The sequence below is a fragment of the Spermophilus citellus genome (assembly GCF_964194105.1).
Source record: "Spermophilus citellus genome assembly, chromosome: 6".
Lineage (NCBI taxonomy): Eukaryota > Metazoa > Chordata > Mammalia > Rodentia > Sciuridae > Spermophilus > Spermophilus citellus.
This window is the reverse complement of record NC_138187.1, coordinates 166,569,095-166,587,991: the sequence shown is the minus strand read 5'-3', so window position 1 is coordinate 166,587,991 and position 18,897 is coordinate 166,569,095. Positions and strand designations below refer to the sequence as shown.

The 18,897-nt window shown below is 52.1% G+C and overlaps 1 protein-coding gene across 2 annotated transcripts in view; it reads right to left on the bottom strand.

Annotated features, from left to right (window-relative positions):
- Positions 1–346: 346 nt before the first annotated feature.
- RGS5 (regulator of G protein signaling 5) overlaps positions 347–18,897 on the bottom strand; it is a 50,803-nt gene continuing 32,252 nt past the window's right edge. The window contains exons 3-5 of one of the 2 annotated variants that reach the window (XM_081298164.1): positions 15,802–15,863; positions 12,498–12,664; positions 347–4,709 (exon numbers count right to left, since the gene is read on the bottom strand). In XM_081298164.1, the coding sequence (XP_081154290.1) occupies positions 4,602–4,709; positions 12,498–12,664; positions 15,802–15,863 (337 nt within the window). In that variant the 3' untranslated portion in view covers positions 347–4,601. The remainder of the gene's footprint in view (positions 4,710–12,497; positions 12,665–15,801; positions 15,864–18,897) is intronic. The other variant, XM_081298163.1, reaches the window with a different exon arrangement.

Sequence of the window (18,897 nt, the reverse complement as noted above, 5' to 3'; positions counted from 1 at the left end):
TGTGACCTCAGCATGTCACTTACCACATGTAAGATCAGGATTTCAGACCCTTCACTGGCTCAGGGAGAACAAGAAGCCATCACCCTCACTGAGCATCACAGGGTCCACATCAGTGCTGTGCTGTCTGTTCTCCCAGGGGTGACAGCAGTGACAATACTTACTGTCACCCCTGCCAGAACAAAGTGCCATCAGAGAATATGGACATGGCACTTTGTATCTCCTCTGTGGAGTCCCGCAGGTCGAGCTGTTCCAGCTGACTTCTCAGGAAGGGCACCTGCACCCTGGGAAGGAGGACCCTGAGGTGGCTGTCACATAGATGCCCGTTTCATGTACACATGCCACATAGTCACAGATATGGATGTGGTGCTTTATTTATCAAGAAGCATGAATCACATAGTATGTAAAGTGTTGGATGTGAAAACCAGAAGACAGACATGACTCTCACAGTTACCAGCTGTGGACAAATGCTGACATGTGGGGAGATGACCCTTCCCTTCTGCTCCCTTTGTGGCCGTGGCTGCCGGAAATGTCCAGGGAGCTGCAGCTTCCTAGAAGCCTTCAGCTCCCGAGTCCTGACACCACGGGACATGAAGAGGACTCTTAGCAAGCATATCAGAATCACTCATCTGCAGGGGCGAATCTCTGCCCTGGCCCTTTGCCCACTACAGCCCTGCACTCCCCGCCGGGGTGGCCAGGGAAAGCTCTGCTGTACACCGTGGCACATCGGGCAGACATGGTGGATGTTTCCTCTCGTAGAGGGAGGAAAGGAGGCCATCAGAGTGAGGCAGGAGGAAAAGCAAGTAAGATCAGTGATGGGCAAGAGGCTTGCTAGCGTGGACAGGAAGAGGGTGGCTTCATAGCTTCTCTTCTATAAGAGGAGCCTGCTAGATATGACACCAAGGGACACTCCACGGGTCTCCAGTGTGTTTATCCTGCTCATCTCTGTGTGCCATGAGTTCCCCTCCTGGACACCTCCTCCAGGGAGCCCTGGCCCTGGCAGCTGGGGTGGGCAGTGTAGGAAGGCCTTTCTGTGGGTACTAGGTACTGATGGCTTGGTCTGCCACAGGACCTCCTTGGTAAATCATGTCAACACAAGAAACAGCTGTTAATTGTCACCTGCAGAACCTGACCCAGCAATGACAAACACACACTTGTCTAGCAGAAGCAGAGACTGGACAGCTGGCCAGACCCTTTTACAGCTCAGGGATGCACCCTGAGCCCATGCAGGGCTGCCTGGCCCCAGGTTTGAATGCATCTGTGTTGAAAACTAGTCTCTCCACTCTGCCCTCTGGTACCTAAGGCAAATAGGGAAAGAAGGGGGTGTCCACTCTGTCTTTCCAGGGCCAGCAGCTGGGGTGCTGGCTTGAGGTCTCCTCCGGCTCCACTGAGTCAGGGACCCACCCTGCTGCTCTACAGTAAGACGCAGCTGCACTGACTACCAGGCTGGGTTGCTTCCTCCTAGCCAGTGGGCTCAACTTACAGGTCTTGGCCTGCTAGAGGGAGCAGGGGCAGCAGTAGGAAGTCACTTCCCCAGGACACAGCTGCCCTTAGGTGACCTGGAATCATCACAATATGGGACAGGTGGCTTGGCGAGGCCTGGGGTGCTCATTACTTCTGAGCATTTTGTAAATGGACCCCTTTTGTTCTCTGGGCAATGATTAAGGTCACCCTGTTGAAATGAACTGTGTACAAGAACACATCACTAAGTAAAACCCAAGGCTTTAGAGAGGATGAAAAAAAAAATTCTTCATCAAGTTCTTCTCCCTCTGCTAAAATCTGAAATCTGCTGAATCTAATTTGTATAGTCAAGTGGTACACAGGTGTGGAGAGCAGAAGTAGGACATTGACTTTCACCTGGTGACTGCTGCTCTGAGTGAGGTCCGGGAGCCAGGGCAGCACCATGTGCACAAGCTGTTGGGTGGGGGTTACAGGAGCAAGCCCTGCTGCAGTAGCCGAACACCATGCTCAGCTTCCTGATCTGTTCTAGAATCCAGTCTCCTTGTCCTGCTCTAACTTAAACCTCATCTGCCCAGCCCCACCCTATACCAAACCCAGGCAGAACAGCCACCAACACCTGGGCCACTGCACCCATCTCATCCATCTCCAGGGACCACAGCCTGCTCCACACCTCCCTACTTCCCAAGTCCTCCTGCAGGGGCTGCGACTCCAGGGGAGGGAAACCGCCAAAGCCTCTCATTCACTCAGGGCAGGGCAGAGGAGTGGGAGAAAGGGATGCACATTGGCTCCTGGAGAGCTCCTCCCACTTTTCTAACTTCTCAGTTCCCCAGATCTAAAGGAATGTGTTTTCTTCCTGTTACCATGGAAACAACTAATAACATGGGGTGTTGTTTTGTTTTTCCAAGTTTCAAAATACTTTCCAAACCTTTCAGAATTTTTTCCAGGGCAGTTTTAATACATTTGGTTTCTCATTTCAGGCTGGAATATTTACGTTCCTTGCACTACTTGTATGCTGGAAGTTTCTGGTAGGACCTGTGTATTCTGCTCTGAATGTACAGCTACATGTAGGTAAGCAGAGCATGCCTGGCCACATCCCAGCAAGGTACCACTGGGGCCCTTCCTGCGCTTTGCCTCCTCCTCCCCTGCAACATCTGCCACAGGTCTGCACTGGCTTGAGAAGCACCAGCTGCGATCTGCGATCAGCAGACCTCTGGGTGGAATCTGTAATGTCCACTTCAATCTCTGGGTGTTTTCAAATGCTTGGTATTTAAAATAATGTGGATAAGACATTTAAATTTTTAATTATTTTTTTCTTAAAAATGTTTGGCATTCAAGAAAAACACAAGTCACCTAGATTTTTTGGTTGCAACATTTCTAGCTGCATGAGAAAGGCAGGTGTTGGCATTTCCCTGACTCAAAGCAGAGCAGTCAGGTGCTGGGGAAGAGGGTGCCAGCATGCCCTGGCATTCCTGTCTGAGCTCCTGTGAACCCACACAGATGCACAGCTGGACTCACACACACAGCCTGGTCCCTGACTGCCCTCAACTGACACAGGGACTTTCACCTGGGCTGCACAAGTCCACCCCCCTGCAGATGTGGTGCCAACTCAGTCACTCCACTTCCAGTCAAGAATTCAAACACATTATCCCTTGAAATCACAAAAACACAAAGGCCAGCACACTTGGATTGGCCCTAAGAACAGTAGCACAGCTGCCGCTCTCCGGACATTCCTAGGGGATTACAAGCAGGAGCTGCACCCATGAGAAAGGAGCATGCACATGGGCAGGAGTGAAGGTAGGACTGGACAGGGTCACCTTCCCCTGGATTCCCCTCATCACCTCCCTCTGTGAACTAGCCCGGTGTCCTCCTTGATCTCACATACATGGTTCAGCTTGATTTTGCTTATTACCAAATTATGTGAATCATCTCTAATGAGACCTACTACAGTTCAGGAAAAGTCTAACAACGTTTATGATAATGCAATGTATAATCAGAAGTTCAGGTCCACGATATAGCGTGGCCTATGCCTTAGCTGTGCAGGAGGCAGGTGGGGAGTGAGGCTCAGCCTCCAAGGTAGCCGCCACTCAGGCAGGAGGCAGGACAGGGTGGGGTCATGGAGGGCTGGTAGCTTTGCAAATTGCAAACTGCAGGGCCCCTTGGAACTGCCTCTCCTTGGAAGCCTTCAGTGACAACCACACTGCCCTCCAAGGATGATGAGCCTGCCTGACAGTCAGCCTTCACTGACAGGGATCTGCATGCCTGGCAACCACTGCAGGCCACGTCTACCCTTGGAAGTGCACACCCCCCTGACACCTAGAAGGCAGTCACTCCAGGGAACAGCAGCAGCTTTATAAGATCAGAGAATTTTTGGAATTAATTGTACCCTCACAAGGATTTCAAATAATTTGGAAATAAAAATTTTGGTCTACATCCCATGAACATGAATACATTTACAAAACAGCCCATTGTTGATCTGAGGTCATTGATTTAAAATATAATTTGGTGAATTTATAGGGAGGAAGTGAGGGAGGGATAAGGACAGAATTAGCCTGAATCATATTTGGATTGGTTTTATACAAACACAGTATTTGTGGTTGTATCTCAACACTATCCAGCAAATATGAAGATGCTTGAAGGGAAAGAGCAGAATTTTAAATTCACTTTAGAATTAAACATCAATAAGACTCTTACCACCTCTTCTGACCAAATTCAGGAATGAAAAAGGGGTAACTAACTAAGGTCCCTGGAAACCGGCTTCCCTTCCACACTCCTCAGCCGATGCCGGTGGCCATCTGCTATCTCGGCCACACTTGATGACACCCTGTTCTTGTCTTGCACATATGTCTGAGGCAGGACCATCTGATTCTGACTGGGGCTAACAGAAATCAGGCAGAGCTTGATTAAGAATGGAGCAGAGGCAGAGCCACTCCAAAGCAGTGGGCCAGGGTGAGCAGCGCTTGGCCCTCGCTACGCACCGTGAGCAAAGCCTTGGAGGGTAGGTGGGTGTGCAAAGGGCCGGCTATGGTGGAGGGCATGGCTCAGGACCAGGCCACTATTTGACCAGCTCCTGATAGAACTCGGAGCGCAGGAAGCGAGGGAGTGAATCCTTCTCCATCAGGGCATGGACTTTCTTCTGGGCAGAGTCAAAGCTGCTCAGGGAAGGCTCCACCAGGTTCTTCACCGTGAGGTCCTTGGTGAAGTGGTCGATGTTCACCTGTGGACCAGAAGCAAGGCTGCAGGGTCAGTCCAGGCTGCAGGTGGAGAGGGACGGAGAAGGAGGCTGAAGGTACCAATAAAACACCTGAGGGAAGAGTCCTAAACAGGGAGAAGGCGGGGTGAGTCAGCCCTGAGGCCAGGAAAGCACACTTCAGTGACTCAGACTCTCCTGGCCGCCCCCAGACCCCGGCCCCACCAGAGCCTGCACAGCAGGCAGCACACTGTTGAGCCTAGCAAGACCAAGGAGACACTGCTTTACAGAACACACATGCACACACAAACACATACACATGCTCACACACATTCACGTGAACACACATGCACCCATGTTCATGCATGCATATGCACACACACACACATGATCATACACATACACATGAACACACATGCATGTCTGCACACACCTGCAAATATGTACATATGCACATGCTCACACACATACACATGAATGCACACAAAACATGTGCACACATGAACCCATACACATGTGCACACATGCACCCACATGCATGCATGCATGCATGCGCACACACACCTGCACATGCTCACACACATGCACCTGCACATGTGTATACATGCACATGCTCTCATACACACATATGAACACCCATGCACATGTACACACACATATACATTTGCACACATGCACCCATGAACATGCATACACATGTACCTGCACATGCTCATACCTGCACATGCTCACATGCATACACATGCACCTGCACATGCTCACACATACACTTAATCATGCTCACACATGTACACACACATGCTCACACATGCACACGCACACACATGTACATGATCACATATGTACATGCACACACAGACACACACCTGCATGTGTTCACACATGCACATATTCACACACATGCACCTGCACACCCATGCATATGCTCATACAGCACCCACACATGTACCCATAAACATGCTCACATGCTCACACATGCACATACATGCACCCACACATATGAACATCATGAACATGCATGCTTGTACACACACACACACACACACACATACACACACATAGAACGTTCAGTGGCTTTGAGACCAGAACACTAAGGAGTGTGTCTGAGCCCAGGGGTCTTGCCACTGAATCTCACACCTTTCTGCCACAGCATTTGCTTTCACACCTTGCAGAGGGAGCAGAGAGAAAAGGAAATTTTGACCAGGGACCCATGACCTCATCCATGACTCTAGAAAATCAAGAAAATGAGGAAACAGGAGAGAATGATCACATAGCTGCTAACATTTGTTGAGTGGTTCATCTCTGCCGGTGGTGTGCTCTTCCTGTGGATAAACTTGGGGATCCTATAACCACATCAAGAGGGTACTTCCATCTATCTTTATTTCTCAGCTGAAACAGAGATGTGGAAACAGTATGTGATTTGCTCAAGGTCACAGTGGTGAAAAGCAAATCAAGAAGCCAGCAAAGCCATGGAAGGTGGTGGGCTCACATGTGCTGTGTGCAGGGCCATGCACTGCCCAAGCTGGGCATCACTCATATCAGGACTGTGTGGCCGGTTCCCCTGTGGCTGAGCAGGGAACAGCCTCAAGAACATGCCTGAGTGTGATTTGAAAAGAATGTTTGTACTTCACAATATGCTTCAATGACTCTCAAGGGGTCTAAGTGTAATAGAGAAGAAAACAGAATCAAAAGGGCCAGTGGTCCTGAGTTGGAATCCTGGAGGAGGTTTGAGGGTCTTTCCTGGGTTTACTGGAGGTCCTGCCACTGAACAGAGCCATTTCCGTAATTCAGATACTTAGGAGCAGCAGTAGGCTAATCAGAGACTAAGACAGGCCTGGGGAGGACAGGGCAGGAAGACAGCAGGACTGAGCTGTGCTTGTGAGCTCAGGGCAAGTGCCCGGTACTGGCCCGGGGGAAGAGCAGTGGTGGGAGGGGGAGCAGCCTGCAGGAGGATAGGCCCAAGACCTGCCTTTCATGCCAGTTTTCTGGCTGGCAAGCTCAAACTGCAAGTCCAGGGGCAGGAGTCTGGGCAGAGGGGCAGCCACAGCAGACTCCTCCATTCTCAGTTCAGAGCTCCTCCCACTGTATTGGCACCTCCTTTCTCCACAGAAAAGTCTTAACTGGGTGGCTCCAGAAATCTTCACGGTAGCTGATTTTAGGACTGTCACAAAAGAGTCTCTACAAAAGAGTTCCATGGAGGTAAACTCCCTGTTTTCGAGTTGCCCTCTTCTACTTGGCCACTGGCCGGGAAGAGATCAGCACTGCAGGTGCTGGACGCCCCTTTACTTGTTTTTCACAAACCTGTACCCAGTATAGTAGTTTGTAGAAGTGTGTTTGCAAGTGCAGAATATGATAAAGAAGACAGATCCTTTAACAAGGCCTCTGGCCTTGAGCTGGGCTTCACAGAGAGGTCTACCCTTCTAAAAGAAGTTACCAATTGAGCTCCATGGTAACAGCTGGCAGGGGGAGGGAAGAGAGGGGAGAAGAAGCTCTCCCCTCCTCAGGAGCTGTCCTTGAGGGGTTAACTTGCCCAGAACAGTAAAGAAAAACTGCTTTTATGTGAACTTCTACAGATTGTGAACTTCTGAGCCCCTCTCCTTACACGCTGGGTATAAAATTCTGAAACTACCTGAACTTGGGGTTCAGAGGATTGATTAATTACAGCAAAAGCTGTGCCCTCTGAATCTGGCTGCAGCCAAATAAAACTGTTCCTGCTCTCTTTAGTGCCTTGCCTCGTCCCTACATCAATAATTTAAATGTAGGGCTGGGATTGTGGCTCAGTGGTAGAGCGCTCGCCTAGCGTGCGCAGGACCTGGGTTCGATTCTCAGCACCACATAAAAATAAAGGCATTGTGCTGTGTCCATCTACAAAAAAAAAAAAAAAAAAAAAAAAAAAAGATTCTCTCTCTCTCTCTCTCTCTCTCTCTTTAAAAAAAAATATAACTTAGATGTAGGCAAATGATGCAATGCACAAGTTGTCTCCATATCCAGCTACACATGGCCATTTCATTTCATTTTAAAAAATCTTAGTTCCAATCTCTACGATTGTATCTCTCAGATCCTGAAAAGCGAGCTGAAGTAAAAATTAAGAGAAACAAAAAACTTGGATGACTATGTAATATAGATCAATCTTTTCAAATTGAAAGAGTGAATATTTACATCAAAATGCAAGATTAGCAAAATTTATTAAACATAGATGAATGCAAAATGTCCATAGTCAAGAGAAACAAGCTCTGAGAGAACACAGGCCTGAGAGAATTGCACAAAGCCACACATCTAGTATGGGTCTGTTGGATACAGGCATCCACTGACCTCAGGAACATTAACCAGACAGTCCTGGTGTGCCAATGCCCAAGAAGGATCCACCGCTCTGCTGTCCTGCTCTAGCTCCTTACCCAGCGGGCAGGATCCACCTCTCTGCTGTCCTGCTCTGGATCATTACCTAGGGGCAGGATCCACCTCTCTGCTGTCCTTCTCTGGCTCATTACCAGGGTCAGGATCCACCTCCCTGCTGTCCTGCTCTGGTTCATTTCCAGGGGCAGGATTCACCTCCCTGCTGTCCTATTCTGGCTCATTACCCAGGGGCAGGACCCACCTCTCTGCTGTCCTTCTGTGGCTCATTACCCAGGGGCAGGATCCACCTCTCTGCTGTGTGGCTCTGCTCATTACCAGGGGCAGGATCTACCTCTCTGCTGTCCTTCTCTGGCTCATTACCCAGGGGACAGGATCCACCTCTCTGCTGTCCTGATCTGGCTCCTTACCCAGGGGGCAGGATACACCTCTCTGCTGTCCTGCTCTGGCTCATTACCCAGGGGCAGGACCCACCTCTCTGCTGTCCTTCTGTGGCTCATTACCCAGGGGCAGGATCCACCTCTCTGCTGTGTGGCTCTGCTCATTACCAGGGGCAGGATCCACCTCTCTGCTGTCCTTCTCTGGCTCATTACCCAGGGGGCAGGATCCACCTCTCTGCTGTGTGGCTCTGCTCATTACCAGGGGCAGGATTCACCTCTCTGCTGTCCTTCTCTGGCTCATTACCCAGGGGCAGGATCCACCTCTCTGCTGTCCTTCTCTGGCTCATTACCAGGGGCAGGATCCACCTCTCTGCTGTCCTTCTCTGGCTCATTACCTAGGGGCAGGATCCACCTCTCTGCTGTCCTGATCTGGCTCATTGCCCAGGGGGCAGGATCCACCTCTCTGCTGTCCTGATCTGGCTTATTACCCAGGGGACAGGATCCACCTCTCTGCTTTCCTGATCTGGCTCATTACCCAGGGGACAGGATCCACCTCTCTGCTGTCCTGCTCTGGCTCATTACCCAGGGGGCATTATCCACCTCTCTGCTTTCCTGCTCTGGCTCATTACCCAGGGGTAGGATCCACTTCCCTACTGTTCTGCTCTGGCTCATTACCCAGGGGGCAGGATCTACCTCTCTGCTGTCCTGATCTGGCTCATTACCCAGGGGCAGGATTCATCTCCTTGGTGTCTTGCTCTGGCTCATTACCCAGGGTATAGGATCTTTCTCTTTGGCTCATTACCAGGGGGCAGGGTCCACCTCTCTGAGGTCCTGCTCTGGCTCATTACCCAGGGGCAGGATCCACCTCTCTGCTGTCCTGATCTGGCTCATTACCCAGGGGACAGGATCCACCTCTCTGAGGTCCTGCTCTGGCTCATTACCCAGGGGCAGGATCCACCTCTCTGCTGTCCTGATCTGGCTCATTACCCAGGGGCAGGATCCACCTCTCTGCTGTCCTGCTCTGGCTCATTACCCAGGGGCAGGATCCACCTCTCTGCTGTCCTGATCTGGCTCATTACCCAGGGGCAGGATCCACCTCTCTGCTGTTCTGCTCTGGCTCATTACCCAGGGGACAGGATCCACCTCTCTGCTGTCCTGATCTGGCTCATTACCCAGGGGGCAGGATCCACCTCTCTGCTGTCCTGCTCTGGCTCATTACCCAGGGGACAGGATCCACCTCTCTGCTGTCCTGATCTGGCTCATTACCCAGGGGGTAGGATCCACCTCTCTGCTGTCCTGCTCTGGTTCATTTCCAGGGGCAGGATCCACCTCTCTGCTGTCCTGATCTGGCTCATTACCAAGGGGGTAGGATCCACCTCCCTGCTGTCCTGATCTGGTTCATTTCCAGGGGCAGGATCCACCTCTCTGCTCTCCTGCTCTGGTTCATTTCCAGGGGCAGGATACACCTCTCTGCTGTCCTACTCTGGCTCATTACCCAGGGGGCAGGATACACCTCTCTGCTTTCCTGATCTGGCTCATTACCAAGGGGCAGGACCCACCTCTCTGCTGTCCTGCTCTGGCTCATTACCCAGGGGGCAGGATACACCTCTCTGCTGTCCTTCTCTGGCTCATTACCAGGGTCAGGACCCACCTCTCTGCTGTCCTGCTCTGGCTCATTACCAGGGGCAGGATTCACCTCCCTGCTGTCCTACTCTGGCTCATTACCCAGGGGGCAGGATACACCTCTCTGCTGTCCTTCTCTGGCTCATTACCAGGGTCAGGACCCACCTCTCTGCTGTCCTGCTCTGGCTCATTACCCAGGGGGCAGGATCCACCTCTCTGCTGTCCTTCTCTGGCTCATTACCAGGGTCAGGACCCACCTCTCTGCTGTCCTGCTCTGGCTCATTACCCAGGGGGCATTATCCACCTCTCTGCTGTCCTGATCTGGCTCATTACCCAGGGGACAGGATCCACCTCTCTGCTTTCCTGATCTGGCTCATTACCCAGGGGACAGGATCCACCTCTCTGCTGTCCTGCTCTAGCTCATTACCAAGGAGCAGGACCCACCTCTCTGCTGTCCTGCTCTGGCTCATTACCCAAGGGGCAGCATCCACCTTCCTTCTGTCCTGCTCTGGCTCATTACCCAGGGGTAGGATCCACTTCCCTACTGTTCTGCTCTGGCTCATTACCCAGGGGGCAGGATCTACCTCTCTGCTGTCCTGATCTGGCTCATTACCCAGGGGCAGGATTCATCTCCTTGGTGTCTTGCTCTGGCTCATTACCCAGGGTATAGGATCTTTCTCTTTGGCTCATTACCAGGGGGCAGGGTCCACCTCTCTGAGGTCCTGCTCTGGCTCTTTACCAGGCAATAGGATCCACCTCCTTGATACCCTGCTCTGGCTCATTTACAAGGGGCAGAAAATACTTCCCTGGTGCCCTGCTCTTGCTCATACCTGGGGCAGAATCACCTTTCCCGTCCTCTGCTCTGCCTTATTATCAGGGAGCAAAATCCACCTCTTTGCCTTGGCTGGTTACCCAGGAGACGGTATCTACCTCCCTACTGCCCTCTCTGGCTCACAATGCAGGGCCTGCATTTGGAATCCATGCATAGGATTATTCCATTCCATCAGCCTGTGTCATTTAGAAGGGAGGTCTATGTTATTTTAATTAGAAGCTTGTGATTCGTGTCCTCTGTTTTCTTGTTCTAGTAGGTTATCCAGCCAGGATTTATCTTGAAACTATTTAAGAATCATATTCTCATACCAATGATAACTTCAAAGGGACCTTGAGAGCAATGTTTTCCTGGAGCTTAGAACAACTTTCAAAGGTCTGGGTGATTTCCACCATTTTTAGATATTTCAACAAATCTTAGAATCCTATGCATAGGAATGACGACAGTAGGAATCAAGCTGCAGAGGAGAATATACTGGGAGAGGACATACTGGGAATAGGGAGTGTAGTCCTAACCTAACTCCAACGTAACCTCCATTCCAGTTCACCTGCTCACGGTACATAGGGTCCATAGGGACAGAAATAGGATGCTGGACCCGAATGGCAGCCCAGGAGGGAGAGCTCGCAGTGGGCATGGAGGAGCCGAAGGCAAGCAGGGTATTCCTGAGCTCAGAGCACAGAGCGGGATCCCCATTCCCTCCAGCACCTTTCAGCTCCCGGACTGCCCAAGGTCCTCTGCACTTCTGGCCTGATGGCCACTGGTGTACAATTTGCCATCCATCCATATACATGGTCCTCTCAACAGGGCCAGAGAGGGATTACAAAGGAACTAACAATTGATGCTGTGACTGCAGCTCTTGGCCCTGGGGAGCAGAGGGCAGTGGGATTCCCTGCCAGTCACCGTGAAGGCACTGTTGCTGCCTGAAGGCTTGCTCGGCCAGTCTCGCTGAGACCCCGAGTGTCCAGGCTGGGTTTAGAGTGGCCTGACACAGCACTGACGTCCTTGCTGCTGTGTCTGCACTTCCTTGTCAGGTTTGAAGTTTGGTTTCAGTAATAGCAAGAAAAAAACAAACTCCCTCAAAGTCTCCTCATGGCTGAATCAGAGCCGGTCTTGCGGGCTCAGCCAGGGGCACATGGGCTCCATGTCTAGCAGCTATCTGTGCTAGCTTTCATAGACTGAAGTCTTGTCCTGTCGCCCCACGGACAGAGGAGATGCCCAAGGACAGAGGCAGGGGAAATAGGATGGGAGAGGAGGGAGGAGGGGGAAGGAGCTGAGGGGTTAGGGTTAGGGGCATAAAGACAGTGTGGGCCAGAGGCGGGATGCTCGGGGGCACCATTAGTCCAGACACTGGGGTGGGTGCTTCCAAGCCTAATTTAATCCTCCAACAACTCTACAAAGCAGTCTCCCTTATTCCTGTTTCACAAGGGGAGGAACTAGGTTAGAGAGACAGCAATTCCTCCAAGATTGCAGCTTACTGCTCACACCAGGACATGGGGCCATGGGTGGAAATTGACCAGACAGAATCGAGAGCTCCAATGTTGCCCTGTGCAGACACTGTGCCACCAGGAGCAGACCTGAGCTCCAGCGTTGGCCATGTCTCAGCTGGAGCCATCCTGGGGACGAGTGGACCCTGGCTAATGGTGCCCACCCACCTGCCACCAGGACCCACCTCCTTAGGAGCCTCCGTTTGGATGAATTCCTCGTAGATTTGCTTTGCCCTCTCCGCCATCTCGACAGGTGACTGGATCTTCTTGTAGTCCTCACAGGCAAGCCAGAACTCAAGGTTCTCTTCACTGAACTCAGACTGCAGGAAACTTTTGAAACTGGCAAGGGCCTCTAGCAAGGCAAGAAGTCAGTTGGGAAATTTGTTAATTTATTTAGTGACACTGAACCTTTCCACACCTCCCAAGTGACTTCCCGAATGTGTCTGTCATTGACATAAGAACCTTACAAATGTCAATTCCTGGATCTTCACTGCAAACCTGAGAGAAAGGTACTGAAAAGTCCAATTTTACAAGTGAGGCCAGAGAGGTCAGTGACTGCCCACAGAGGCCCACCTGGCCAGAAGCAGAGTGGACTCCAGGCTAGGCAGCTGGACTTGGATTCCGTGCTTCAGAGCCTATCTGCTCAGAGCTACCTTGTTCTGCTTCTTGGAACAGACTGACCAGTAGCAGCAGCTGCTCTCCAATGCACTTGAGAACACAAGGCCAGGTGTGTGCCAAGAGGAGAGGTCGGGTAGCTCTCCTTCCCTGCGGCTAAAGCTCTCATGAGTCTTAAGCCAAAGGTATCAGTCTCTGTCGAATAGAAATTTCTAAGGCACTTTCTGTTTGCCAGAAAATGAAACCTGAGGAGATCCCATACAACCAGATCTAGGACTGCAGAGGAGCCAGCCATTCTATAGAATAAGCCAGGCAAATTGACCCCTCATCCCACAGGACCACCTGAGGACCCTCATCAGTCCCCACAGGACCACCTGAGACCCTCGTCAGTCCCCACGGACTACCAGAGGACCCAGTCAGTCCCCAAGGACCATCTGAAGACCCTCATCAGTCCCCACAGGACCACCTGAGGCCCTCATCAGTCCCCACAGGGCCACCACAGGACCTCATCAGTCCCCAGAGGACCACCTGAGGACCTTGTGGGTCCCCACCGGACTACCAGAGGACCCAGTCAGTCCCCACAGGACCATCTGAAGACCCTCATCAGTCCCCACAGGACCACCTGAGGACCCTCGTCAGTCCCCAAGGACCATCTAAGGACCCTCATCAGTCCCCACAGGACCACCTGAGGCCCTCGTCAGTCCCCAGGGACCATCTGAGGACCCTCATCAGCCTCACCCATGGGACTCACCTGGCTTTTGTGAGATCTTTCCCACCCAAGCCTAAATGCCCCTTCCTGCTCGAGCTAGAAGGAAAGGACCAGTGGCCCTTCATACAACAAGCAGGCTACAAAGTTCACTGGACCCGGACCATTTATTATACAGACCCTAAGAATACAAATCTCTTAGGAGGATGATTATCTGGAGCTTAAGATTACATAAACAGACACACACTGTGTCCACAGACAGACACACTCATCATGTACACAGACACACACAGTACACAAACATAGACACTCACATCATGTCCACAGACATAGACACACGTTACATATACAAACGTGAACGCACAATGACTCTAAAACACAGTTATCTCCACTAGAAGCTCTGTGTGGTGTTCTATTGACATGCCCAAGTGCACACATGAGTTCTGGGTGGAGACAGGTCTTCCCCTCTGAGAAACAGGAAACTGCTGTGAGTCCAGAGGGGCCAGCTGCTCAGGGTCCTCTGCACATTGCTGACTCCCAGCCTTGGCATCAGCACCAACTGCCTCACACTCCGCCCCCTGATGTGGCTGGCTTTCTTTCTTTCTTTCTTTCTTTCTTTCTTTCTTTCTTTCTTTCTTTCTTTCTTTCTTTCTTTCTTTCTTTTTCTTTTTCTTTCTTTATTTTGTGTGTGTGAGTGTGTGTGTGGTCCTGGGGATTGAACCCAGGGCCTTGTGCAAGTGAGGCCAACACGCTACCACCTGAGCCAGGTCCCCAGCCCCTGCTGGCTTTCTTAGCCCTCAGCGCCCATCCCCTAGCAGCCTGAGATGCCTGAGTGTGTGGCCTACGAACTGATGCTGTGGGAAAGGGCTGTAGAGGGCAGGGAACCAAGGCAGGAGGGGTGGCAGCCCTCGTGGGGTCCCAGGAACATTGGACCAGTCTGACAGGCTGCCCTGCCCTACCTGTCAGGCCAGGTCCTTCCTAACCATTAGGAGATGGGCACCAACTTTGGTACCAGGGGTTGAATCCAGGGGCACTTGACCACTGGGCCACATCCCCAGCCCATTTTCTTTTTTTTAATATTATTTTTTAGTTGTAGTTGGACACAATGCCTTTATTTTATTTATTTTTATATGGTGCTGAGGATCGAACCCAGTGCCTTGCATGTGCTAGGCGAGTGCTCTACCTCTGAGCCACAACCCAGCGCCTCCCCTCAGCCATTTTTTTTTTATGTTTTATTTTGAGACAGGTTCTCACTAAGTTGCTCAAGACCTTATTAAGTTGCTGAGGCTGGCTTTGAATTTTCAATCCTCCTGCCTCAGCCTCCCAAGCAGTTGGGATCACAGGCTTGCCCCACTGTGCCTGGCAATAGCACTACTTCCTTCCTTCCTTCCTTGATCTCTTCCTTGCTTCCTTCCTTCTTAATTAACTAATTAATTTCACAGTAGAATGCATTTTGACATATAGTATACAAATAGAGCACAACTTCTCATTCCTCTGGCTGTACATGATGCAGAGTCACTCCTGTTGTGTAATCAGACATGTATACAGGGTAATAATGTCTGTCTCTTTCTACCATCCTTCCCATCCCCACAGCCCCACCCAATCCCTCATTCCCCTCTACACAAACCAAAGTTCCTTCATTCTTCCCTACCCCGCCCCACCACCCCACTATGGACTAGCATCTGCTTATTAGAGAAATCATTCAGCTTTTGGTTTGGGGGGATTGGCTTATTTCACTTAGCATGATATTCTCTAGTTCCATCTGTTCAAATAAGGTTTAAGATGCACACAGGTCTACTGGGTGCGGTGGCCAGTGCCTAGAGTCCCAGCTGCTCCAGAGGCTCGGTGGAGGATCACTGGAGCCCAGGAGGTCAAGGCCAGCTGGACAACACAGCAAGACTGGGTCTCTGGAGAACACAAAGGAGGCAGCACGTGGGCCCAGCCACCTCTTCTGCCTCAGGAGCAGCAGGCAGAGGGCACACAGCCTGCACTGTGCATCCCTGCATGCCCGGCCTGTCTCCACCCTCCACCCTCCTGGCCCTCCTGGCCACAGCACAGCCACAGCCCAGGCCAGCCTCCCCGGTGAGACCATTGGCAGGACTGAAGAATCGCCAAGGCGGGAAGAGGGCCAGGCGTGCCCTGATGCAGCCCTGGACCTGAGCACTTACGGTCATTCTGCAGGAGCTTGTCCAGCGAGTCACGCCACTGCAGAGCCTCGTCCCGCGAGGGCCTGAAGAGGAGGGAGGACGGTGAAAGCAGGCCTGGGCAGGCAGCCAGCATACGGCAGTGCCACTGCCCTGCTGAGCATGATGCCACTGACACCATTCTGGTGCGAGGACGGTCTGTGGTGTCCCAGCAAATGGGTCCTGGCAGTCAGCGGCTGTGCTGTGGTGTCCCCTGGCAGATCTGTCTCCACAGAGCCAAGCTTCATGACCCGTGTGTCCCATGCCAGCGGCTTTGTGGTCTCCATCCCAGGCACACCCCAGGGCAGGCCACCCCTCACAGGGCTGAACTCCTCTCAGCCTTGCCCATTTGCTCTGCGGGGCCTGGGGCTCCCCATCCCCAGGCCATCAGCCAGGATGGTGGAAGATGGGCTGTGATTGTGCCTCATGCCAGGAAGTGATCATAGCAAGTCTGCATTTTAAACATCCATGCCGGTTTTCCTTGCCCATTAGGACAGGGGAATATTTTTGAGAAAAGCGGTTGGTACACCTCGAATGGAACGTTGCCACAAATGCCAGCGGTGCTGACTAAGGAGAATCGGTGGCCACTTGCCATGACCTCTCTGGTGCTTCATCATAGTGCCCATCCCCTCCTTCCAGTTCTTCCCTCCCATCAGTGTGCCAGGGACCTGCTGGCCTCATCTGGGAGGTGTCCGGCTCTCCCTGCTACAGAGAGAGAGACGGAGCACGGTGGGCCAGGGAGGTGTTTTAGTTCCGGCACCACAGCCAACTCTGCACACAGCCCCTGGGTTCCTGTTTCTAGTTTGAGAAATAGCAGGTGGCTTTTAATGTTTCGATCTAGTAGCTGAGATTGACACAGCTGTGGGTCCTTGTCCTGCAGGCTGAGAAGCAGCTTCACTGTCTGCAAGAGCAGTGGCACCTGCAGTGCTGAGCTAACACCCTGACTCCATGCCCCGTGACAGAGCCTGCACAGACTGAGGAAGACATAGCTGTCATTGGCTGAACAGGTGAGCCACCTTCTCTGCCCTTCATCCAGGGGGAAAGGGAGAGGGGGAATGGCACAGACCTGAGTCCCTCTACTTTCCGGTCAATGACCACTTGGGCTCTTCTACACTGCCTCATACTGAGACTCTCCCTATGAATGTGTTCTTTTGCTCCTACATTGCTGTCACAAGGCCTTGTATACCCTAATTTCTTCACTAGAGTGGTTTCAATATTTTGTACTTAATAGACACATATCACATCAAATTGTACATAGAAGCAGCAGAATATTAAGTTACTGGATAAAAGAAACTGGCTCAGAAAAGGGGAAGGCCTGATGCACTCACTGAATCTTCTGATCCTGGAGTAAGTAAATCTTCTGATCCTGGTGTAAGTAAAATGAAATCACTTCCCTGTGTCCTTTCCTCTGGGGTGAGAAGTGGGAGAGCCATGGTCTGAGCAGGTGCACCAAGCTTAAACACCTTGCCAAATCCTATCTGTCCCAGGTGGTCTTGTTGGAGCCAGCTAATGGTCAATGCCAGCAGCACATCACAGCCCAGATCAGTCCTGGAAAGGATACATGCAGGGCCCACTCAGGGCTAAGTTGGCCCATAGTAAGGTAAGGGTAGTCAGGTGGACGAAAGCCCCACAGCTCCTTCGGATGGCTCCCTGGGAGGCCATAGAGGTTCATCCTGTCCTGATTCTCAGAATGCATAAGCCCTCGTTAGGTCCAACTTCTTGGAAACAAGACAGATGCAGGATGGCCAGTCGGCATCCTGAGCTGAAGGTCAGAGCTGACCACACAGAGTGGGCGCCCTCTGTGTGTGAGTGTGGAAGGAGGGACAGGAAGCTCAGTGAAAGGAGGGCAAATGAGCTTTGGTGGAGGTCTGATAAGGCCACGCTTTTGTGGTTCAGGGGCCATCTCAACTGGAAGCCCCTCCTGTCCACTCTCCCACCCACCCTGCCTGATCTCTCTCACTGCCTGGGGGATCACAGTCTTCAGGAAACCTTCCCCTTCTCCCTGCCCTGTGGCCTAGCCCCTGCAGCACCAGCCTCTAATGCATGAGTTTCTTGTGAGGGTAAAAGATGTCTGCAATTTGGGGTCCACACATGGACGTGGAAAAAGGCCAGGGTTTCCCCACTGGTACCCTGTCCATGGTGCCCAGGGCAACATCGGCCATGGGATAAGGATTCAGCAGATCCTCATGGATCTGCGGCTGATTGTGAGCTGCAGGCACTGCAGGGCAGCCTGCAACAGACATGTCCAGGTGCTGAGTACGTAAGTGCTGGCCCACTTACCCAGAGGCAGGATGGGTGGCTAATAGCCACAACTGAATGAACTGAGATTTTTCAGTGGCTTCTAAGAAGCTATGGCCACGCCTGCTGGTGGCTGTGCCATGCATGGGCTGTGACCTCAGGTAGGGGGAGGGTGTCATGACCTCTCTCAGCACCACTGCTGGTGTGGGTTGCTGTGTTGCCTGTCTGGGCTTGGGCTTGGTTTGCAGTCTGCAGGGTGCAGACTTAATATTCCTGGTAAGTGTCTTTGCAGGTCCCTGCTCCGGTGGTGGGAAGGTGATCCCCAGGGGCGTAGTGATACTCACCAAGGCCTGCTCTGCTCGCCCTGCCCTCCCCACAGGTCTAGCTGCTCAGGACCAGCCCAAGTCTGTGAACCCTGTCCCGCCTTCACCCCGTGGCTAGCAGTGACCAGGCTTCTAAATAGCAGCACTTTCTGAGGCCGCATGTCTTTGATCCTCAGCAGGACCCTCTTTGCAGGCAGTGGGTGAATCTACCCTGGCCACAGCTGTGACGGGCGATGGTACTCAGAGCCCAGTAAGGGGCATTTGTGTGCAGTCAGCCCAAAGCCCCTGAGCTGCAAACAGCAACAGCAATAGCAGGACCCCCAGGCCCCGCCAGAGATGGGACGTAAGAGGCAGAAATGGGAGCCTGGAGTGAAAACCTCAGAGGAGCGCCAGGTCTCCCCTGCCATACCATGGTCGATCATAGCCCCACCTGCAGTGGCCACAGGCTAAACCCACGTGGTCTGTTGACTCTGCTCATGGCTTGCTGTGAGGGCTGCAGCCGGCCTGGGGCTGCTCAGAT